The 24,504-nt window shown below is 45.6% G+C and overlaps 2 protein-coding genes across 5 annotated transcripts in view; one reads left to right on the top strand and one right to left on the bottom strand.

Annotated features, from left to right (window-relative positions):
- Window positions 1-1,071: 1,071 nt before the first annotated feature.
- Gskip (GSK3B interacting protein) lies at window positions 1,072-23,363 on the bottom strand. 2 transcript variants are annotated; one of them, NM_001014198.2, is given in 3 exon segments: window positions 1,072-2,346; window positions 3,840-4,098; window positions 16,814-16,895. In NM_001014198.2, coding segments are annotated over 3 exon segments (435 nt in total). In that variant the 5' UTR covers window positions 16,828-16,895; the 3' UTR covers window positions 1,072-2,184.
- Atg2b (autophagy related 2B) overlaps window positions 17,002-24,504 on the top strand; it is a 70,378-nt gene continuing 62,875 nt past the window's right edge. For 2 of the 3 annotated variants that reach the window (XM_087553474.1, XM_087553475.1), the window contains exon 1: window positions 17,002-17,595. In XM_087553474.1, coding sequence (XP_087409600.1) covers window positions 17,434-17,595 — 162 coding nt within the window. In that variant the 5' untranslated portion in view covers window positions 17,002-17,433. 3 annotated transcript variants of the gene reach the window in all.

Below are 24,504 nucleotides of genomic sequence, written 5' to 3'. Positions count from 1 at the left end.
CTTTGTTGTAATTCCACTTAGGGTCTCGGTTAGCCAGGACTGACTTCCCATTCCCTCTGTAGCTAAGGATGACGGCCTTGGCTCTCCTGTCTTCACCTCCCAAGTGCTCCGGTTATGTGTGTGACCATGCACGATTTATTTTGAAATTGATTTGAGTCAGAGGATTTTTCTCTTTAGAAGTAAAAATCAAGGCTTAATTTATATGGTTAATCTTAAACACTTGATTAGCTTAGGATGAAGGTCTGCCTGTGGTCACGTGTGTGTGTGTGTGTGTGTGTGTGTGTGTGTGTGTGTGTGAATGTGTGTTACTGACCCCTTTATTCTGAATAATAAAGAAAAGAAAAACTCCCTTCATTCATTTCAACTCAAAATATAACACTGATGAATTTAAAAAATGTTGGCACAAGAGATCTTGGAATCAATCACTTATCACAAAATAAACAATTTCAATTTTTAAACATGACTACTTTATACTCAACTCAAAATCAAGTAAACAATTTTATTCAAACTCTACAAACATCATTTTTTTTTTAACTATTAGCCTGAGATTAAGCAAGAGAAAGCTCAGCCTGTGGTTGGGCCTCACTGCGCACACCTGCGGGCACCTGGACTTCACAGCAGAACGAGTGCCCTGCAAAGTCAGATCCAAACACCCAGTGGACTCTTGATGGCGTCAGTAATGTGGATGGAACTCTGCCAGGCCTGGTCCACAGGATCATTTTCAGTTTTGTTTTTTTTTTTTTTTTTTTCAGAGCTGGGGACCGAACCCAGGGCCTTGCACTTGCTAGGCAAGCGCTCTACCACTGAGCTAAATCCCCAACCCCCATTTTGAGTTTTTGAAACTGTTTTGATCCTCAGGATTGAACCTGGTGCTTACCCACGACAGGAAAGGGCTCTATCTGTCACCTTCCCTCCCATGATCTTCAGAGGCTAAAAATGCCTACTGGAAACTAACGACAAGGACATTTGCTGCTGACCAGTGTACGAAGGTGCGCCCGACGCAGACGGCGACTAGTCATTCCTGAAGCAGCTGCTGTGGGTGACGACTAAAAGAACGACGCCCAGGTTCTCTCTGTTTGTCACATACTGGAAAACATGCAGCAGCATGGAGGACTTTTATTAAGTTTATAAACACCAGGAACTGTAATAAAATATAAAATACAGAGCATCTCTTTTTTTAAATATCAAGTTTCTGAATGCTTCATTCGTCCTTTGGTTTCAAACCATACAATGCACTCATGATACACTGTTCATGTGGCAATGGGACAGTGCTCTGCCCAACTGCTGGGGAGGAAGGGTGCTGTAGGAATACCAAAGCACGGCTTTATAGAAAGGGAAGCATTGAAGCAAAAATACTTTCTGAATATATATGTGCATATATATACTGTACATTGTAAACAAACGTTCGGAGTAAGAACCAACACAGGCCAAGATACGGTTTCCAGGGAAACCAGGATACTCTTCCTTGTCCACAGCGGAGGCTGAGGTGGGGCCTGGTCCTCTATTTGCTCATGTGCTTAGATAGCGTGGAGATGAGTAACTGATACATTCATTTGCTAATGGTCTGTCCATCTAGGTTGGCTGGCTGTTGCAAACAAGGAATAGAGAATTATTTCTGCCCTGCCTTTCATTTTATCCTAGTTATGTAACAGATAAGCAGTTTGTCTTCATCAGTCTGTTTGGTAAGTAGATTGAGTAGAGCAGTAAATCTCAAAATTTGTGCAGTCGACGGTTTGTTTCCAATAAGGCCAGTAACAAAAATAACCACTACAACATTAGTCCAAGCTAGTAGTAAACCCCTGATTTAGCAGGCTGAATCCAGGTCTCAAGTTAGGCGATTCTAATTTCTATATCACTGTGCAAATCTAGAATTTTCTATGTAAAGGAGAGTGCTGGCAGCGTTGAAGCCCTGTCATAAGAGAATGGAGTACTGATTAGGTATGGAGATGCAGAGTGACTGTGTCTGTAAAACTCAGAAGGACAGTGTCAGAGCAATGGGCTCACAGTCCCCTTAAACGAATCTGAAACTAAGACAGTTTATGAGTCAATTATGCTGAGTCAAAAGCCTACATGGAAGGCATGGTGAGCACATAAGCCAGCGATGCACTTTCCACAGTGATGATATGCAGGGCGTCAAGTCTTACGTGAGACTCTACACCAGCAGCAGCCCCTCAGGAGACTGAGTCAGGACTGTCCATCTCGTTTCAAAGCTTCCAGTCTCTGAAGGAGAGCATTTCCAAATGCTTCCCGGTAGGCAGGGCTGAGCGTATCCAACAGGGAGTAGACTGTCTCATGGTAGGGGGTTTGCAAATGGTCCTCCACCTGGTCAAAAGCATAGCCCACCACCTACGAGAGAAGGGCAGCAGTGAGCAGTCATCGGCTTCCGTCCTGGCACAGAGGGCAAGAGCTGGGTGAATGAAGGGCCCGTGCAGTGACACCATTTCTCAGCGGGTGACATGCATTTCATCTTTTAGCAATCTATACAAGTGGCTTAGAACACAGGACCACTACCCACAATGTGCTTCCCCGTGGCTCTTTAAGAGGCTTGGTTGCTTACTTTTGCTCTTTTTTCAAGTGTTAAAATCTTGAAAATGATGTAATAAAATATCATTACTTTTAAAACAGGGTATATCTGTGTGACCTGGCTCTCCTGAAACCCACTTTGTAGACCAGGCTGGCCTTGACCTCAGAGATCTATCTGCCTCTGCCTCCTGGGGATTAAAGGCAAGCACCGCCATGCCTGGCTCTGAAACCATTTTCTATCTTTATTTTTTAATTTTAAATTATGTATATGTGTGCCTGTGTGCACTCGAGTGCAGAGATTCAAGGAGGCTAGAGGAGAGGAGTGGACTTCCTGGAGCTGCAGCCACAGTAGCTGTGAGCAGCCCGACTTGTGGGTGCTGGGAATCAAGAGAAACATGCGTTGTTCCTAACCACTGGGCTCTCTCTCCAGCACCCACCCTTACTGAATTCCATACATCTTGACGATCTCCCACACGAGGTACCTTCCTGCAATGAAGATACTAGTGATGGAGCCTCTCCATGCCAGCCTGCTGCTGAGAACTGAGCCCTGGGTTCTGTCATTAAGTATTTCTTTCTTCCTTTTTTTTTTTTTTTCCTCCGGAGCTGGGAACTGAACCCAGGGCCTTGCGCTTGCTAGGCAAATGCTCTACCACTGAGCTAAATCCCCAACCCCTCTTTCTTCCTTTTTAATAAATAAAAATACAGGGTCTCATTATATAGTCCTGGCTGGCCTCAATCGCAGAGATCCACCTGCCTCAATCGCAGAGATCCACCTGCCTCTGCTTTCTGAGTGCTGGGATTAATGGACCAGATCTCCACACCTAGCCTCTGAGTATCTTCAAAAAATTAAAAATAACTGTACGCACGCACGCATGCACGCACGCACACGGCATATCTAAGGTAATCAGAGGCTCAGTCTGTGAAGTTTCCTCTTTCATGTGGGCTCTGGCTGTACAACATGCCCCCTAGTGCGCAGCCCAGCCCAGCATCTGGTGTGGACGGGAGTAGAAGGTAGGCAGAGGTCTTTCAGCGACTCTAAGGGTGACCCCTGCGGAGAGCCCATTCTGGGAGACACAGCTAGTCTGGGTGGTAACGATTAAAGCAAACTGAATCAATACTTTCGAAATGTACTACTCCCTCAAAATTCAACTGTTCTGTGCTGATCAAAAATTTATTAGCCAAAATTTTGGGGAAAATACTTCTTAATTTTTTTTTAAAGATACCTATATCTGTTTTTTTTACATAATGTTCCTCTTTATCCTTTCTGATAAAATGACAAAGATAGGCTTTTTCCTTCTAAAATAAAAGTGAGTTACCCTGAGCCCTGCTTCTGTGAGCTCCAGGCAGTATCTGTTTCTTTCCTTTGTCTCCACATTGATGTAAGCCACATCGTCTGCACAGGGCAGGCTTTTTGAGACAAACATGTTGTTGACAGCAAAGAGAACGTCATTGACAACGGCCTCAGCCTCCAGCTGCATGTCCTTCATATCTGTTCCTTCAAACCCGTTGAGCTCGGAGCCTTCTTCGAATCCAGACATACTGCTTAGATCCACGGGATTACAGTCTGTTTCCATTCTGCAAGAAAGTAGTGACAGACTCAATGGAAAGCCATTCAAACTGGACAAGGGCAGAAGGCAGCAACATGCTTCACCAAAGTATGAGGAGCAGTCACCCTCAGTACTGTTTTCCATGCTCCTAGTAGTGTGGCCCCTTGCGCCCCACTTAAAGCATTCCTCTGCTTTTTTTTTTTTTTATTCTTTTTTTTCAGAGCTGGAGACTGAACCCAGGGCCTTGCGCTTGCTAGGCAAGTGCTCTACCACTGAGCTAAATCCCCAACCCCTCCTCTGCTTTTCTAATCCAAGGCTCCAAACTCCACAGTCCTCCAAAGAGAAGCATGGTCAGGCAATCACAGCAATGCCCTAGCCCCATACCAATTTCTGCCTTAGGGTTCTAATGCTGTGAAGGGACACCGTGACCAAAGCAGCTCTTTTGCTGTCGTTTGTATTTTGAGGCAGGGTTTCTGGACATATCACTGGCTGTCCTGGAACTCACTCTCAGACCATGAAGGCCTTGAACTCAGAGATCAGTTCACTTCTGCCTCCCCAGTGCAGGGATTACAGGCCACGTGTTACCAAGCCTGGCTACCACAGCAACTCTAATGAAGGAAAACATTTAATTGGGGGTTCAGAGGTTTATCCATCGTCATCATGGTGGGGAGCACAGCAGCATCTAGGCAGACATGGTGCTAGAGAAGCAGCCGAGCGTTCTATATCTTGGTCCACAGGCAGCAGGAAGAGACTGAGACACACGAAAGCTGGTTTGAGCGTCTGAGATCTCAAAGGCCACCACCTGCCCCCACTTCCACTGACAATGCCACACCCACTCCAAGGCCACACACCTCCCAATGGTGCCGCTCCCTGCAAGCCTATGGAGTAGTTTTCATTTAAGCTACCACCCTAAGCCTTACAACGATACTCAGTATAAAACATAAACAGGCTGAGAGGCAGCTCAGTGGGCGGTCACTGAGGACCTGAGTTTAACACCAGCACTTGAGTAACCAGCCTGGCATGGCCGCAGGTACATCTGCGAGCCAGTGCTGCCAGTGAGGGCTAGAGTTTGCTGGTGCTCAGCCACGAGACCCAGAGAGACCTAACACAAGGGCGCATCACACACACACACACACACACCCCATTTCAGGGAAAATTTTCAGTAGTTTTCACAGTAAAAATTACAGACATTTGTGAGTTTTTGGAGAAAAAAAAAACCCTTTTCTTCATTTTTCCTAAAGCTCAAACGCCATTTTTAGCTTTGTCACAACAGTGTCTCAGAAAATGAGTGTAGGAGTGTATATCTTTATTTGTTTTCTTCTTCTTTTTTTTTTTTTTCTTTTCTTTGGAGCTGGGGACTGAACCCAGGACCTTGCGCTTGCTAGGCAAGCGCTCTACCACTGAGCTAAATCCCCAACCCGTTTGTTTTCTTCTTAAGACAGGGCTTCTCTGCATAGCCCGGGCTGACCTGAAACTTGCTCTGTAGACCAGGCTGGCCTCCTCCACTCCTGAGTGCTGAGATTTGGAGCACACCCTACCATACCCAGTGAGCACATGGTTTTAAATGGGTAACTGTTCCCCTAATTCGATATTCAGAACTAGAACTGCAAAGTCAGAGGTCACTCCCTCTGTGTCACCGGATGTGCCTTGCTGAGTGACTCTAGGCTGACTCCTTGGGAGAGGCACCCCCCCCCCCCCCCCCCCGAGCTGGGGACCGAACCCATGTAAGAACATGAGGCATAGGACAAAAGCTCATTGTCTTAAGAAGTATATCCTTGATTTAATACCTTTTTGGAGGCTTACAGAATGTTTTTAGCTGTCAAGTTCACACAGAAGTGGAAAAGGACCCAGTCTGTTTGAAATGGGTTTCTGTACTTCTTTAAACATGTTTCCCTTACTCAACTAATACACTGCTTAAAGTAATGTTTGGTTTTATAGATGTGACCATTTAATATAGTTTATAGACTCAGTTTGGTCCATTAGTCCAGTGGCTAGGAATAAGTACTTTCACTGACTTGGCCTTGGCTTGATTTAAAAAAAAAAAAAAAAAAAGTCAGTTTAGAAGGTTTAGCTTCCAAGCACCATGCATGTCATGACTTTATATGATAATTAAGTACAGACATTTAACCATTACATGAAAAAGATGTTCCTAAAATTCTCTCAGCAGGAGTCTAGCAGAGAGATGGCAGAAAGATGGCTTTACAGGCTGTTGGAGTATGTCACCAGATGGTTACTTGGTAACAATCAGCCCTGAGTTCCAAAAAGAGGACACCTAGGGGACTTCATGCACCCCTTTGAGAATGATGTGAAAGATTTAAAACTTTTGCAAATGACTTATTTTAGTTATGTGTAGGGGTGTGTGTGTGTGTGTGTGTGTGTGTGTGTGTGTGTTTGTGGATGTGTACAGTGCGCAGAGGCCTAAGGGGGCCAGAAGAAGGCGTTGGTCCCCCTGGGGCTTGAGTTACAGGAGGTCACATCACAGTGAGGGTGCTGGGTGCTGCGAGGGTAGGGAAATGCTCTTGAGCACTGCTCTCCTGCCCGGGACCACCTTTCCCTTGCCTCGTTACACCCTGAGTCCTAAGGGGAACTGGAACGCCTCTTTTTCTACTGAGTGGGCTCAGCAGGTGATATGGTGAAGACTGACTCTGGTTCTTAGTTACAGTGGACTTCTTCATAGTCTTTTTAGTCCAGTCAGGCACACTCTGGCAACCATCTTGAGATTAGGACAGGAGGCAAAGGGCAATGCTGATGGGGGGAAAGAGAGCAGCAAAAACCTGAGAGGCCAGCAGGTTGCTCAGCCAGTTTCCCACCTCGGTCCTTTCTTTCAGTTACTGGAGCCAGTAAAGTCCCCTGTAGGCTTTAGTTTTTTTGTTTTTAAGATTTATTTATTTATTATATGTGAGTACACTGTCACTGTCCTCAGACACACCAGAAGAGGGCATCAGATCTCATTACAGATGGTTGTGAGCCACCATGTGGTTGCTGGGAATTTAACTCAGGACCTCTGGAAGAGCAGTCAGTGCTCTTAACCACTGAGCCATCTCTGCAGCCCCGGCTTTAGTTTTTTAAAGCCTACTTTTAAGGGTTCTCCAAAGCTCTGACACCCCTTGCAGCCCACTGTCCAGAGGGAGGGAGAAAAGATGGTAACTGGGCAAGGGGATGAACATGGCCCTGCTTAGACGGAGTTCTTTGAGGTGATTCCAGTCCCCACTGTCAGGAAACCAGTAGTCCAGTTCAGTGGGGCCAGGATACCAAAAGTCCAGTCCAGAAGTGTCACCAAACACAAATCAGTCACAAGGCACTATCCAGCAAAAACTGACAGGACTCCACCAAATTGACACAAGTCAACAAGAATGACCAAAACCAGTGGAGATGCCAAAAATGTCCTGTCATGCCTCCCTCCACAAAATAAGTCAACAGAAAACCAAGACCAACAGAGTTACTCGACAAACAAGCACCCCATCTTTCCCATTGAGTATTATTTATTTTTACTCTCTCCAAACAGCACCTGTCCTCCCATGGTCCTGCCTCAGAAACACCCCGCTCTAGTCTGCCTCACGTGACACACCCCAAATCTTCATTTCAGTCCCTGATGTCAAGGGCAACAGAAAGCACTCTCACTGATTTGGTGGCAGTCCACGCAAAATCAAACAGAGTAGCCGGACTAGCTCTCTACCAGCGATTTAAAGTACGGAACCCTCGTGCTGTGGAGTGTCATGAAGAGAGTGGGTGGCAGAAACACTTTGTAGAGTTATCACTATGTAGCTATTAGCTTCCGATTGCCGCCCTAACGAATGACCACAAACTCGGTGGCTTGGAGCAAATAACCATCAACACCGCAGCCAAAAGTAGCGCCTTTATTTTCTTAAAGCTCTCAAGGCCTGAAGCACAACATCAAGATGTCAGCACGGCTTGTTCCTGCTGAAGGACTCAAATAACTGAACACTTCCTGGTGAGTTCCAATGTCCAAAGGCTGCTTGACTGCCTTGGCTTCTAACCCACTCCTGTGTCCTCTGTGCCCTAAGGCTGCCCTAGCTACAGCTGCTGCTGAGCGCCAGCTCTCTTGGCCGACCAGCCAGTGACCTGGTGGCAGAAGGACTATATTGGGCCAATTTCCCCAAGCGAGGGCCAGTACTGTCCTCAGTACTGTAGTATATGGGTTTGCCTTTCCTGCATGTAATACTTCTCCCTAAACTACCACTTACAGAATCTATCATTATCCACTGTCATGGCATTATACACAGCCTTCTGTTACACACAATTATGAGCCACTGTGTGGGTGCTGGGAACTGAACCCAGGTCCTCTGCAGGAGCAGTAAGTGCTCTTAACTGCCGAGCTATTTCTCTAGCCTTGACACTGTTTCCTAATTAAGGGTCTTAATTCTATTTACCTATTTATGTAGAATATTTTCCCACTTCTTAGTTTAGTTTTGGTGTTGTTTTGTAGCTAAGGAGAGCTTGGCCCTTTTGGGCCCCTGTCTCATCTCTTCTAAGTGCCGGGATACAGTACAAGCATGCGCCATTACTCCTGGCTTTATCCGGACGTTCTCTAAGAACCAGACAAGCAGATTAAAGATATTTACTAATATTTTTAACGTCTAATTTGGGAAGCAAGATAGCATGTGAAAAATTTATATAAAATTAGACCCATAAATATGATGATAATCATGACCGAAGAAACACAATTAATTGTGAAGAGCTGCTCTGCTTTGGTTCAACAACAAGCCCTACCGTTAAGTGCCCCCACACTTGCGTGACTCCAAAACCTTCCTGGGTTGATGGTGCTCTTATCGATAGAATAAGGATACTGGATAGCAGCCTCTACTGTGTGAGATGCTCTATGGGCTGACATAACTTATGATAGGGCCTGACTCATGGGACAGGTCAGTCCAATGGCAGAAAGGGCTCTTAAGGGGAAGAAAACATAAGGGTCTGCACAGGGTGAGGCCAATGTTGAGAAGGGCAGTCTAGGTGAGACAGGAGGACACTGTCTAGAGAGGAGAGAGGACAGTCCAGCTAGCACGGGTGACCTAACAGGCTGCCATAAGGGCTTCACTAGCTTGTGATTTTGCTTCTGTCTCATTCTCTTTCTCACCCATGCCTTACTTTCATTTTCCTTGTTGTTCTGTCTGGGCTGGCTAATTCTCAAAATTCTATTTGGTGGCTCTTTTTTTTTTAAAGTTTCTAGGGTGGCCTCAAGCTGGCTATGAAGCATACACGACTCTGAACTTCTGATCTTCCAGAGTGCTGTGACTATAGGTGTGCAGTTACTTATGACTATGTGTTTCTGGTGGTTCTTTAGCATTTAAGCCTTATCAAAATGCAGCTGTGACAGATGTTACATTGATATATGGGAGCGAGTGTCCACTATACAACCCTGGTTCTTTTGTCACAGGTACTCCTCTCCGTAAGTTAAAAACTCATAGTACATGCTAACTTTAATTTTGCCTTTTTGTCAGTCTCATGTAGCCCTTGCAGGCCTGTAACTCAGTATGCAGTCAAGAATGAACTTCGGAGTCTCTTACCTACCCCAGGGGTGGCATGTGGGATTCCAGCTGTGAGCAGCCATGTCTGTTTTCTGGAGCTGCTGCTGCTGGGGTGTGAACCAGGACTCTGTGTCATGTGGAGACTCTGGCTCATGTATTTCTTCTGGGAGGGGTCCTCCTCCTTTGCTCACCTTCCCCTTTCCTTGTTCCGTTTTGAGAGTTCCTATGCTGTTTTCAGATTAGGAGATCTGCAGTATGGAGTCACTGACTCCATTTTTCTTCTTTTATGATTTTTTGAGACAAGTTTTTTTTTTTCCTTGTAGCTCTGGCTGTCTTAAGAACTTCCTCTGCAGACCAAGATGGCCTTTAACTCAGAGATCTGCCTGCCTCTGTCTCCCACGAGCTGGGACTAATGTGCGTGGGCTCTGCTGCCCCCGACACCGGATTTGATTTTAAGAGGTCATTTCTGCTTAACCTGATCAAAATTTTCTTCACTTTTTCAAATATATGGAATCACCACCATGTTTTAGATATCCTAGCTGCTCTTTCAATGTTACTTCCTGGTTAGTGTGAGCTGACAAGTTTTGTCAACACCATGGTTTGGGACCACTGATTTGCATGCCTATAGTTGTCACTGGACTCAGGTGTTGTGCATTTCATGCTATCTTATGAGTGCCGTCTTGGATGTAGTGATCTGGAAACAGCCTTATCCTTCAGAGTCCTTAGACTTTCCCATGGATAGGCGGTGCTACATAGTGAGACTGATTCAAAACAACAGGAGTGCTGCTCTTCCAGAGGATGTATGTTCCGTTCCAGCACCTATTTCAGGCAGCTCACAACAGCTATCACCCCACCTACAACTCTAGATCCAGGTGCCCTCCACTGTCCTCTTTTGGCCTCTGTAGGCATGTGCACTCAAGTGCATGCCTGCATATGTAAACATAATTTAAGAAGAGCACTGAGGCTGGGGAGTAGTTTTATGCACATATAAGGTTGTGGGTTTAGTCCTCAGCACTACCGACACGAGTTAGCAAACTTAAAGGAACACTGACAGTTCTGATTTCTCAGTTACGGTTTGAAATGACACATTCCCACAAAGGCTTGTATATTCACTCCATCCTGGGTCCTCACCCAACAGTCACTGTGCTGTGGTTCAGTCACAGGACTCTGACCTCATCACTGGAGCAACCTGCTAGAGCCCTGCTGGAGCCACCTGAGTGCTTCTGAGAACTCTTACACACGCGCACACGTACACCTCTAACTTTTCTCAGGTGTCGCTAGGGGAGCAGCATTGCTCTGCAGTGTCCCCTCTGAATGACATTCTGTCTCCCATCAAGAAAAGCAATGCAGTCCACAGTTCGTCCACTAAACCTTCTGCTGGGATTAACACAGCTTTCCTCCTCTTAAGCAGTTTGTGCCAGACACTTTGTCACAGCAGTGACAACTAATGTGTGTTCGACTTTCTTTACAGTACAAAGAGGCATTGTTTGCGGTGGGAGAAACAATGGACAAACCCGTGCCACACTGGGGATCACAGGGTAGAGGAAGGAGAAGCGTTTGCCTCAGAAGCCAGGCTGTTGCTGGGTTAGCTGAAGTAACCCATAGCAATGTGTCACAGAAAATTTACTTTGTTTTAAACAACTACTTAAAATGAAGGGGAATAGAAAACAATAATAATTAGCATTGTCCAAAATTTATGCAAACCCCAAACTTTTAAAAATCTTTATATCCCTCCATTTGTTTTCAATGGCTCTGGCATGTATATACTTAAATGTAAAAGTAACTTTTTTTTTTTTTTTTTTTCCGGAACTGGGGACCGAACCCAGGGCCTTTCGCTCGCTAGGCAAGCACTCTACCACTGAGCTAAATCCCCAACCCCGTAAAAGTAACTCTTATTCACCGTGAGTGAGTGATTGTCTCTCAGGCTCACTGCTGAACAGGCTCACCCTCTCCAGTTCTTTCTGGTTGTCTGGTTCAACTCAGCTGTTCTGTCTCAAACTCCTCTTCAAGCCATTGAGACAAATTGGCTTTTCTCAGTTTCTGATTTTTTTTTTTTTCCCAGAGCTGAGGACTGAACCCAGGGCCTTGAGCTTGCTAGGCAAGCACTCTACCACTGAGCTAAATCCCCAACCCCGGTAGTTTCTGATTTTTTACTCTGCTTAGCCTCAAACTAACTCTAGCAATCCATTCTAATTTTTTAGCTTCTTCTTATTCGCTGGCTTCACCTGCCTCTGTAGACCTGCCCTGACTCACTGTAGCCAACTGCCTTAACCGACTGAACTGACCCAACTCAGGTTCACCACCTGCACTCAACCACACCCACTCCCAACTCCTTAACTCCGAACTGCACCAAACTGACTGATCTGAACTCAACGGATTGACTGAATTCACATCTGCATGCCTGTCTCCTGAGTGCTGGGATTAAAGGCAGGCACCACCAAGCCTGGACCTCAGCTTTTCTTTACCTAAAACTTGCTCTATACCAGGCTAGCCTTGAATGTAAGAGACCTGCTTCCATCTTTTGGGATTAAAGGGGTATCTGTATTCCAGCCAGATCACACAGACCTACAAGGTCTTTGGATGTGACCCCTTGCCAGAGCAGACATGTTGCTGAATTACAATTCCTCTACTCTTAAAACTTTTTCCTTATTTTATGTGTATGTGTGTTCTGTGTTTGCCTGTGCATCATGCATATGCAGTGCCCACCAAGGCCAGAAGAGGGTATCGGTGTCCTTGAACTTGAGATACTAATGGTATGAGCTGCCAGATGGGTGCTGGGAATTGAACCCAGGTCTTTGCAGGAACTGGCAGTGCTTGTAACCTCTGAGTCACTGTTGTGGTCTCTCACATACGTTTTGAAGTTAAAGATTCTAGGTCAGTCACTTGTGAAATGCCTATTTTTATATATGTCCTGTAGTTACTCTGCTTTCCAACTTCAGCAATAACAGGAACGGACTGACGGATGGGTGGATGGATGGACGGACGGATGGATGGACGGACGGACACACACACACACACACACACACCCACAGTGCTGCAAAACAAACCAAGGGGACTGCACTGTGTTCTGCTGACCAAGGAGAAGGTAGGGTGAAGATACAAGGGTGCTATCCTGAGATGTTTCCAAAACTATAAGCTGTGACACTGTATCCTCCAAACCAGAGATTGTAAGCTTCTACAATTCTTAAGCACCGAGTGCTTCAGAAAAGCCCCCAAAGCTGGCATTACTGATTCTTACTCTATAGCTCTCCAGAAAAGTGGGTTCTTGGAACTGAAGTAGTGTCACCACTGTCCTTTTTCAAGCACTGCATTTGTTTTTATGAGGTGTCAGAAAGGAACCTTCAGACACCCACAGAAGTGGTTCAGGGCTCTGCTTTCTCCGTCTGCTGGTAATTCTGAGGATTCGTGATATTATCAAGATGCTGATGGCTGGATCTTTTCTTCCCCACGTCTTACTTTCCTAGGCTTTGTTTTTTTGCATTTCCAATTCAGAGCAGCGATGCGTGGGGAGATGAAGTGACAGATATGTATCTCCTGACAAGAAAGTGTCTGACAGGGCAGGAATCCCAAACATTCCCTTTAAAGCAATGTGGCTTTTCAGTTGACACCACAACTGTCAGGTGACAACAGGGATGGTGTCCTTTAATGCCTTCTATTCTCATCTTACAGTGGCAGTTGGAGTGCTCAGTGGCTCTCAAGCAGCCTGGTCAAGAACTTCTCTCTGTTGGGGGCTCTGGGACCCAGACAAGATGCTGCCCATTCCTTCTATCTTGAGGGAAGTTGGCACTGAAATCTACCATTAAACAGTGCTGACAGGCCTGAATAGGGGAATATAGCCGAGTGTTTGGCAAGTTCAAGAATTATGTTGGGGTCAGGTGTGGTGGCACTTGCTTATAAACCCAGCACTCAGGGGAACAAGGCACAAAGACGGTGACTTAGAGCCCCATCTGTAAGAACTAGATCAACCTTAGTGACAATGAGACTGTGAACCAAACCAAACCAAACCAAACCAAACCACCCATGGGGATGGGCATATAGCTCAACACTAGAATGTTTGGTTCTTTTTTTTTTTGGAGCTGGGGACCGAACCCAGGGCCTTGCGCTTCCTAGGCAAGCACTCTGCCACTGAGCCAAATCCCCAACCCCAACACTAGAATGCTTGTATGAGGTCCCAAGCCTGATGTACAACACACACACAATACAAATCTGATTTTTAAAACTAAAACCAAAAGTATTTAATGTATATGGGTGTCTTGCTTGCATGAAAGTCTGCATATCACATATGTGCCTGAGGAGGCCAAGAGAGGATGCTGGATTCCCAGAGACTGGAGTTGTAGACTGTTGTACTGCCATATGGGTGCTGAATTTCAGTTTTGGGTCCTCACAAGAGCAGCCAGTGGTTCTTAACCACTGAGCGATCTCTCTAGCCCCATATTCAGGTATTGTTGTTGTTCACTCTGATCTCACCATGTATCTCTGACTGGCCTGATACTATATAGAAGGAGCCGGTCTCTGCCTATGGGGTGCTGAGAAGAAAGGTGTGGACCACCACGATGGCCCTTACTTGTTTTCAAAAAGTTTATTTTTATAATTTTAAATTGTGTGTAGGTGTGTATGTGTTTGTGTGTGGGTATGTGCATGCAAGTACTGGCGCCCTCTGAATCCAGAGGCCAGATCCTCTGGAACAGGAGTTACGGCCTTCTGAGGCACCTGACACAGCTTTGGGGATGAATCTGGGTTCCTTGGAGACCAGCAAGTGCTCTTAACCAGTGAGACATATCTTCAGTGCCCTGGCCTTGTTTATTAAGTTTCCTTATGAGCCATCCTCCTGCCTCTGCCTCCCAAAAGCTGGGATTATGAGCATGGAGCATCATGCTTGAAGACCCCTTCAAAGGAGAAAGGCAGCTTCGGATCCTAAAGAGGTGCACATGCTGCAGCTGGGGCATGGCAGTCTCGGCACTGGAGTCCTGTTCTGACAACTGGGGGGACTTGGCTCTCTATCATGTGGGTCCTAGGGAACTGAACTCAGGGTATCAGGGGGGGTAGCAAGAGACTTCGCCTGCTGAGCCAGGTCACTGGCATGTGATCTTTTGCTGTTGAGACAGGGGTCACAGCAACCCAGGCATCAAACCTGATATGTAACCAGGGATGACCTTGAGCTCTTGATCCTTGTGCTTCAATTTCCCATGTGCTGGGATTACAGGTGTGCTCCCCTGGGCTCTCCCAGGTTAAGTCTTCAATATAATCAACACTACCGCAGTGAACTGTGTGAACCCTGTTTAGGATCATTATTTTGACTTGATGCATTTGTTTCTGGTATATACCTTCGAAGCTGCCCCTGGGAATTCCTTTATAACGTTTACAAAGTTGACAGTACTTGGTTGGGTAATTATCTTCATCTTACTCAATTAATGCTAAGGTGCCAGCATTCTGCTTTAGGAACTTGCCTTCGATAAACATTAAAGCAGTCGTGTTACTTGGGAGCTTGAACCCCACTTAAGCTAAAGGTGTGATGACAGTTCTCAAATCTCAAGTATGCTAAATTTCTCCTAGAAAGTACGAAGTGTTCAGGGTAACAGTCTGAACACCTCTGGTGTAGAGTGCTTGTTCTTGTGCGGTTTCACCTTTCTCCCCTTGGTATTTGGAAATGCAGGTATTCTAGGGACAGCTTGAATGTTACTTTCTATTGTGTTCAAGAGACCATATTAAACAGTCACTGAACAAAGCCTAAAGTCCAGTTCGAAACTCCTAAAGCCCAATACACAAGGCCCTACCTGGACTTGCCACCCATCTTTGTTTATAGTACAGAGGGTACTGTTATTATGTACTTGTAAGGTTCAGAGTCTCTTTGAGCCAGGCTCTCCCCATGTAGATCAAGCTGCTCTTCGACTTCAGGAGTCATCGGCATCTGTTTCTTTAGTGCTGGAATTAAAACTGCATGCCACAATGTTGGGCAAGCATGTCTTATTAGTGTCAAAATATGCCTAGAACCCAGGGCTATCCTCTGGGGCAAACCACAGAACCTGGATAAGTGCACTGTCTTTCAGCACCCTCTGGCTATTTTCACCTTTGGTTTTCTAAGCCAACATGCACCTCTTAGCAACACTGTAGTTAGCAATCTTAGGCCAGATTATGTTGTATTCCTTTTTATTTCACGTGGAGCACCAGTTCGATTCCTTGCAAGGCCTACACTCCTTCCATTTACCATTAGCTCCTGCTCCTTCCTGTCTCCCCTCCTCAAGCTCCTGGGACTTAACAAGCATTACTCATGTGATAAGCCTTGCAGGTGGTGTTCTTGTCTGAAAAATAACTCAGATGTCTCCAACTAAAATATCTTTTAAAAATAAAAGGCCCTTTCTTACAATGCAGGTAAAAAGAGTCTGTGTAGGGTGTGGTGGTGCAAGCCTGACATTTCAGCATCTGGGAGACCCTAATTTCTAGGCCAGTCCGGGCCACATAAGTTCCAAGTCAGCCTGAACTACCCACCCAGTGAGACTGTCTCAACAACCAGCCGAACCAAACCAAAAGAATCAATTCTGAAGATGCAGCATTCACGGGCCAGAATTCCTTAATTCAACCCCCTCAATCCAGGAGGGCTCTGTTTAGTTTCCTTCCGACTCACAGCGTTTCATTTGCCTCAAATTTTCGAGTTTATAATATTAACCTGCTCACACCTGGCTGAGGTGTCAATGTAGACTCAGAGAGGGTAGCATACGTTCAAGGTGGCTCAGTGTCAGGAATGTAACTCAGGACAGCAGACTTCCGGGCCTTTAGGGGCTGCCCTACTAAGGAGCGAGCTGCGCCTCTTCAAAGTCCTAAAAGATAAAAATCCGGCTGCGCGGAGCCTCCGAAGGGCACAAAGTCTTCGCTGAGGTGGCCCCTCGGCGGGTCGGGAGGCGCCAGAATTTCACAGAGAAAACAGTGTTGCCCGCAAACGCCCGGAAGCCCAAGTTTCCTGGACGTCGGCGTGGCGCTCTGCAAACAGCAAACTACTAGATGCTTTGCAAACAATGCCGGCATAGGGTGGGGGTGGGGGGGACAACCTGCTGACAATAGGCACCCACCAAAACCCGGACAGACATGCCAGTCTCCAGTCCTCTTCCTGCATCCTCCGGCGCACCACTTCCCGCAGGACAGCCCAGGCCGGACCCGCCCCCAGACCCCAGTCAGCCGGAATCCCGGTGTCCGACCGCACTCACCACCCGGCCGCAACAGCGAAGTAAGGGCCCACGGGCCGCAGCCTGCCCGCCCACTCACCTGCGAGCTCCCATGTTCCTCTTCTTCCTCGTCCCGAGGCGTCTGGAGCCAGACTTGCGGTGCCGGCACCACCCCCGCCCCCACAGTTGCCCCGCCCATTCACCACCGGAAATGCTCTCGCCCGGACTCTTTTTCTTGCCTTTACAGCCCCGCAATATGGCGTCACTTCCGCTTGTGCCAGTTGCTCCAGTGCGCGCCGGGAGTCTAGGTCTCGCGAACGCGCCAGGAGCGACTCGGAGGCGGGAGCGCGCCCAGTAGATGACAACAAATTTGTCGCGCAGTGTCGGAGTCTGTCTCTCCTCAGCCGTCAGCCTTCTGGCTCTCGTATGAACTGTCTCCGGACCGACGGAGCGCTTCAGAAGCTCCCGACTTGGGGCGCCCGGTTCTGTTCAGCCTCCAGTCCTCGCCGGGCCTAGTGCGAGCGTCGCGACGCGGGCCATGGGGTTGCCCTGAGGGACGGCCACGCCGAACCGGCATGCAGCGGCCACCGCGAACCTAGACCCCACCGCGGCTTGGGGACGCCGGCCGGACCCTGAGGCGCTGCCGCTGCCTAGAGCCCAGGTCGGATCCCCGAGTCGCCGCCGCGTGCAGCCCCGGCCCCCCAGCCGCCAGCCCTCACCATGCCTTGGCCATTTTCAGAATCTATCAAGAAGAGGGCCTGTCGGTACCTCCTGCAGAGATACCTGGGTCACTTCCTGCAGGAGAAGCTGAGCCTGGAGCAGCTGAGCCTGGACCTGTACCAGGGCACTGGGTCTCTTGCCCAGGTCCCCTTGGACAAATGGGTGAGTTGCCGTCATCCAGCAGGGGTTGGAACTTGCTCTCCCTAGGGCAAGACCTGAGCATTGTCATCCAGCATCGGTGACGTTCAGTACCTCCTTGGGAATTGTTTAGGTCCAAGTGTGGCGGGGCTCAGGGAAGTGTGTAAAGTGTAGCAAGTTTGGGATCCTAGATCACGTGCTCCGACTTAAACGGTGTAATGGAGGCACACACGGTGCGGAACAATCGAGTCATTAGTTGGGGGTCTTTGAGGCAGGCCCAGGAAAGGAGGTGTCCATCCCTGCCCCTTAGGCTGTGAGTGTCTGCAGTGTTCCGAGGCAAACAAACCCTACCTCGTTGGATGATGTTAGGAAACATTAAAGATGAAGGGGAGGTGACGGAAACCCCCAGTTATTTATTTTGGTCTGGATGTTGGAATACTGTATTTGCCGGGTTGATTGTCTTCATTCACTGAAAATAAGTTAGGCGAAGACCTCTTTTGCCAGTTTGCCTGCTTTGCTTGAGTGAGGTTGTGAATGGCCCCAGCGGTGCTGTTTAGATTTGCCCTTTTCACGTGATAGATCCGACAGGTCGTAAAAGCAAATGTTGCAAAAGCTCGGAAGCTGCAGCGTCGGCCTTTTTTTTTTTTTTTTTTTTTTTTTTTAAAGAACCTGTTTCCTACTAGAGGCTGTGAGTCGACTCACCTGAGCTTTGTGTATATTCAGTTCACTAGATACAGCTGTATTTGCATCACTGGGTTAAAATGCCTAATATGTTACCTAAAGGCTTTGGCTTTGTCCTGTCTTCTCTTTTTCGAAAAGCTTAAATTATGGAAACTCCTAGGCAACTTGTATTGAGGGGTACGATACAAAGTAATTGTATTGAAACTAGGTGACTTAAACCAGAGAGAGTACACAAGATAGTTTAAGCAGTTCTAGTTTGAGTAACAGAAAGACCTGTCCTATACCAAAATAGTCCAAGGCTTTCACAGTCCACTGAAAGGCAGTAGGTATAGTAATAACCAAGTTCAGTAATGGTAAAAGGCATGCATGACAGGTATTATATCAAGCTACTGTATAGCTGCTATTCTTTCTTATCAGCAGATGGGAATAACAATAAATATTATTTTTTTTTTTGAGGCAGGTCTATTACATAGTCCTAACTACCCAAGCACTTGCTGTGTAGCCCAGGGTAGCCTGGAACTCATGACCAAGCTCTCACCTTAGCCTCTCTAGTAGTTTGAATTGGCTACCTTTTTCTTTTCTGTGACCAAACTGTCTTACTCAGCGGCTGGAAGATGGGCAGGGTAGATTTCCCTGGTCTCTCGTCACTGCTGAAAACTGAATAGGAAATCTTGAGGGTTGGATGTTTATGAATGTCAAGTGGCATTTAATATTTTGTCTTGTGCCACAGTTACAAGTATTACAAGAATCCAAGTCCAACCCCAGCCCTGCTTTCTTAGGGAGCGTAGATTAAGAGCTCACTTGAGAGCTCTCAGGGACTCCTGAGCAGTGGTTGGATTAGGTGTTATTCTAGGCTTTTTCATTTGTGTGGTTTTCATTTCATCCTGACAGGAAATCAGAAATGAGAATATCTGAGGTTGATGGCTTGACAACAAGGCCCCTGGTAACATAATTTGTGGATAGCCTTAACTGGAAGATTGTTTTACTTAAGAGCACTGTCAGCCAAAGTGATGTCAAAGCCTCCAAAAGCATTTGGTGATTTACTTTACTGTGCTTATTGATGACGGCTAAGTCAGGGTGGGAGAAGTGTATGCAGCTGTACAGAGTTCAGGTTCTAAAATCACTTACTTTGGATATTTGATTTTAATGACTTTCAGGACTGAAAAAAAAAGAAACTTATAGAGATTCATGCATGCTGAAGAGCACTTAAGTAAACGACATTTTTAACATTTCAATTATTTAAAAAAACATTTTTCTGTAGCTTGATTTTGTTACTTTGTGAGTTCTTTCAACCCCCTAACACTAGATAAAAGAGAAAAAAAGATAGAGAGGAAAGAGATCCCTGAAAAAAGTCAGGGGTCGGAAATGGGGTCATGTTACTGAGACTACTTCCTGCTGATTAGGGACCTTGAGTTCCTTGGGGCAAGTTTGATCTTTGTTGTCAGGATATCTAGAGTTTCTTTTTTAAAAATGTTTATTTATTTATTTATTTATTTATTTATTTATTTAAGTAACTATAGCTGTCTTCAGACACACCAGAAGAGGGCATCAGATCCCATTACAGATGGTTGTGAGCCACCATGTGGTTGCTGGGAATTGAACTCAGGACCTGAGGAAGATCAGTCAGTGCTCTTAACCACTGAGCCACCTTTCCAGCCCTGTTGTCAGGATATCTAGTTTTTTTCTTTGCACACAACTACTTAATAAACCGAGACCAACACTAACCAACCAACCCACCCTGCCTCTCAGGGACATAGCATTTATATATCACACTATCGCAGAAACTATCTGCAGCTAACAAAATCACATTCCTACTAGAGCGTGAGGCAAATTATAGTCAGCTGCTATGGACAATCTGAAGTGGCCCCTGGGATTAAAATGAAAATATATTTTTATAATATTTCTATGTCTTTTAAAGAAACCACAGTTAAGATTCTCAGTACATTTTCTGTGTGAGAAAGAGAGAGCGAGTGTGAGATGGAAAGCCCATACATGTATGTGTGCGGGTATTCCTGGAAGCTGGAAGAAGGCATCGGATCCCCTGTAGCTAGAGTTCTAGGTAGGTGTTGAACTGCCTGCTGTGGTTGTTGGGAACTGAACTCAAATCCTTTGCAAGCATAGCAAGGTCTCTTAACTGCTGAGCTGTCTCTTCAGGCCTTCATCTCAGTTCTTAACTCTGTTATGCAGAGGAATTGGTTGGAATTGGCCGCAATATAATCAGTTATTTTGTTAACTAATCAGAAGGCGGTTGGCTTTTTTGTGTGTAGTTGTGAAACTACATTTAAACTCAATTCTTTCAAATTCTTTGGGATATTTTTAGGCAGGTTGGGAGAGTCTTTTCAGTGTTACAAATTTTTTATAAACCTGTAGAGTTTGACTTTCCAGACTAGATTTTTGTTGCTTTTAGTTTTGGGGATAGGATCTTGCAAGGCGGCCCAGTATTGAACTCAAAATCCTACTCAGTTTGCCTCTGGAGTTCTGGTGTCAGTGTTTTCAATAGAGATGGCTTTAACCACAAAATCATGGGCCAACAGAAATATTTCCACATAGTTCTAAAAGATAGTATAAATAGCTTTTGAAAAGCAGTTGTTTAATTTCATACTCTCTTTAGAAGTACTGTCCTTACTTGGAAAGTCAGATTAATTATGTCGTATGTTTTTGGAAGCTGCCAGGTAGCATATATTCCTAGCTATTTGGTTCCACAGGGGTGGTTGTCACAGTTAGAGCTGCCACAAAGCTGTTACAAAGCTGGGAGCTGCTCATCACAAATACCTGGCAATAAGGAAACTAGGAAGCTAGAGCATTACTGTCCTTTACCAAGACTCCACTGTGTAATTTATAAAGACAGCGTCTGCTGAAGTAAGTTTCACTTGCTGAAGTAGAGAGCATAGCAGCTGGTCTTTCTGAACCAGTGTGGGCTATGGCCTGAAAGTAGCTGAGTGTACCTGTGCCTATTAAGTATTAGGACCTATGTAAATCTAAAGTGTGAAACATTTGACACACAATGCCTGAATGTGTCCTCATACTCTTATGAGTTATCTGTTGTAGTTCTGGATAGATACACTTCACTTATGAGATCATGGACCCATACAAATCTGGAAGTGGAGGGGAGATGGGGTTTGGAGGTGTTCTGCAGTTGGAATGGGCTGCCTTTTATGAGCTCCTGTGTCCTAGAAGTGGGCAAAAAAGGGGAAGGGGTTCTATCTGGTGAGAGAGTGAACTTCGTGACTCACTTCTTTTCACCTCCTGAAGACTAGGAATTTATTTTAATTTATTACTTACAGAATGAAGGATTTTTAAAAAGTTTTCCATTTAAACTTGTATACACACACACACACACACACACACACACACACACACACACATACATGCAAGAACATGTCACAGCATGCCTGTGAAGATTAGAGGACAACTTGCAGGCGTGGGTTCTCTTCTTCCCTCATGTATGTTTTGGGGCTCCAACTCAGGTCTTGTGCTTGGTGGCAGGAACCTTTATGTGTCTGTTTCCGTTTTTAAATGGAGGCTTTTATTTATAGGTTTAGCATAGTTCTACAGTGTGGCATGCAAGACTGGTAAGGGCTGGATAGTCTGATAGTGAGGTGGGACAGTGATCCTTTCTCATGAGAATTCACTTTGTTTAGGAAGATCGACAGCAATGAATTATTACCCTGGAGCCCTCTAATTTCACTTTAATAATTTTTTATTACTTTGGTACTTATATTTTATATGTGTATGTGTATTTGTAATAAAAATTGACTTTAGTTCAAGAAGCACTAATCTACAATTATTTCCCCACTGCTAGAGAATATATTACAGTATGACTTTATTCTGACTATCTGCTTGGAAGTCACTGGTGAAAACTGAGAACAGAATGGCCCTAAAGGGAGCGAGTGTCTTCCTAGGTGCTGTAAGAAGGCGGGTCACTTGCTGAGCAGTCAACTCAGGGACTCCACCAGCAGCTCGGAACCCTTCAGTCTCATAGGAACACTTTCAAGGTGTAGCAAGGAGAGAGTTGTCTGAGTCAGTTTGATCAGCTTGAGAATTTTCTTCTGCTTGTTAAATATACTTAGAATTTTCACAGGAGTGAATTTTGGAGTTTATCATTCAATGTACAGAGGAGTTTGTTTGCCAAGTACAGAACAGTATATTTATTTATACATTTCATACACAGAGAAGTTGTATTGTAGCTTACTGGGCCCAGTGTACATTCTTGAACTATTGACTATATATAGTTCAGAGCACCTTTTTTTCTTTTGATACTACCCTTCAATACTGTAATGCAGCCTTCAAAACACTGTATTTAGGAGGTTAATGTAGCCACAAAAATTGGGGTAAATTTGGTGTATGCAGAGAAAAGACCCCATCAAATCCAGTTTCTTACATGGTTTACTGATGTTGACAGATACCTGAGGTGCAAAGGCTAAATCATTGGTTTCGTGTACTTGAAAATGCTTTGACGGGGCTGGAGAGGTGGCTCAGCAGTTAAAGAGCACTGACTGCTCTTCCAGAGGTCCTGAGTTCAATTCCCAGCAACCATATGGTGGCTCACAACCATCTGTAATGGAATCTGATGCCCTCTTCTGGTATGTCTGAAGACAGCAACAGTGCACTCACAAACATGAAATCGATAAGTAAATCTTTAAAAAAAATGCTTTGATGTATTTTAATTGTTCATATAAACAACAAAACTCATTCTCGGTAGAACAATTCAGGGAGTATGAAGCAGTCATCCTAAGACTCAGCTTGTCTGCAGATGAAAATAGGGCAGCTAGATTTTAAATTTAAATTAATGGAAATACTACATAAACACGCACTTCTGAGTTTACCTTTTCTGTCTTATATGGGGGACTTCCTTTTTAGTGTTAGGCATCTGTCTAAGTTAGGGTTTTATTGCTTTGAAGAGACACCGTGACCATAGTAGCCACTCTTATAAAGGACATCATCTAATTGACTGGCTTACAGTTTGAGAGGTTCAGTCCATTGTCTTCATGGCAGGAAGCATGGCAGCGTGCAGGCAGACATGGGGCTGGAGGAGCAGAGGCTTCTACATCTTGGTCTACATCTTATTCTCTGGCAGCTAGTGGGAGACGACTTAAATACTGGATGGAGCTTGAGCACATATTGATTTCAAGGCCCCACCTCCATTGTGACATACTTCCCTTAACAAGGCCACACCTCCTAAGGGTGCTGCTCCTTATGGCCAAGCATTCAAACACATGAGTCTGTAGGGACCATACCTATCCAGACCGCATCTAAACACTTCTTTAAAACTTTTAACTTGGAAAATGGAAAGCACAGAAGAGGGAAGTCTCTTATAGGACAGTATCAGCAGGGGGATAGAAAAGGCTATCTATCAGCTTGTTGTAAAAGTAATTATAGTTTCGCTGTTTCTGTACACACACACACACACACACACACACACACACACACACACACTTATTTTTTTGAGACAGAGTCTCTGTATAGCTTGGCTGGCCTGGAACTCATTGTGTAAGTCAGGCTGACCTTGAACTCACAGATCCACGTGCAAGGATTGAAGGCCTGTGGCACCACACCTTGCTTTAATCTCTTACTAGTGACTCTTTCCATGCTGCTTGTTTTACACCGCGGTGGTGATGTTGGGCAGAGTCAAACCCTACTGACTTTTTATCTGAGTTCAGAGTGGCTACAAAGCCACAACAGCTCCAAGTGTCAAGGCCTAGGAACCGATAGCGAAGACAGCGTAGTATTGGCTCACGACGTGGTGCACGAGACACTGAAGACGAGGGTCTCAGTGGCTGGCTTTCTACACAGGGTACAAATAACTAGTGTGGACCAGTCCGTGGCCATTCAGCATTTGGAACAAGTTGGGAAAGGTGAAAAGGTCACTATGTGGTGTCATGAATGGACTGAGAATAAAAAAATCCCCGATTTGTACTGTGATGCACTGACAACAGCGCACCATTTCTCCTTCTCCATCGGCCTGTGATGTGCCATGAAAATGAGTGTATGTGACAACCAGTGAGACACATCGGTGGCTCCACGCAGAAGATGCTCTACTGCACTCCCCAAAGCCAAACTTGCATCAAAAAATACCATGATCACTGCTGTGTGGACTTTGAGTCCTGACAAAAGCCTTACATCTGAAGCATGAGCTCCGCAGACTCATGGGACACAGCCAAAGCTGCAGTGCCTACAGCCGACATTGGTCACAGGGAGGACCTGGCTCTCAATGGTAATAGCCACTTGCACACTGTATGACTAATGTTTCAA

Source organism: Rattus norvegicus, chromosome 6, assembly GCF_021556685.1.
Source record: "Rattus norvegicus strain SHRSP/BbbUtx chromosome 6, alternate assembly SHRSP_T2T, whole genome shotgun sequence".
NCBI classification, from domain to species: domain Eukaryota; kingdom Metazoa; phylum Chordata; class Mammalia; order Rodentia; family Muridae; genus Rattus; species Rattus norvegicus.
This window is presented reverse-complemented; position numbering and strand designations above follow the sequence as displayed.

What these genes read in the sequence shown, in the direction of transcription:
- Gskip (XM_087553897.1), bottom strand. Translation starts at nt 4,097, where the DNA reads ATGGAAACAGACTGTAATCCCGTGGATCTAAGCAGTATGTCTGGATTC. An exon ending in TCACAGAAGCAGGGCTCAGG is followed by an intron (nt 2,347 to 3,839) that starts GTAACTCACTTT and finishes CTTCTCTCGTAG; the next exon opens with GTGGTGGGCTATGCTTTTGA.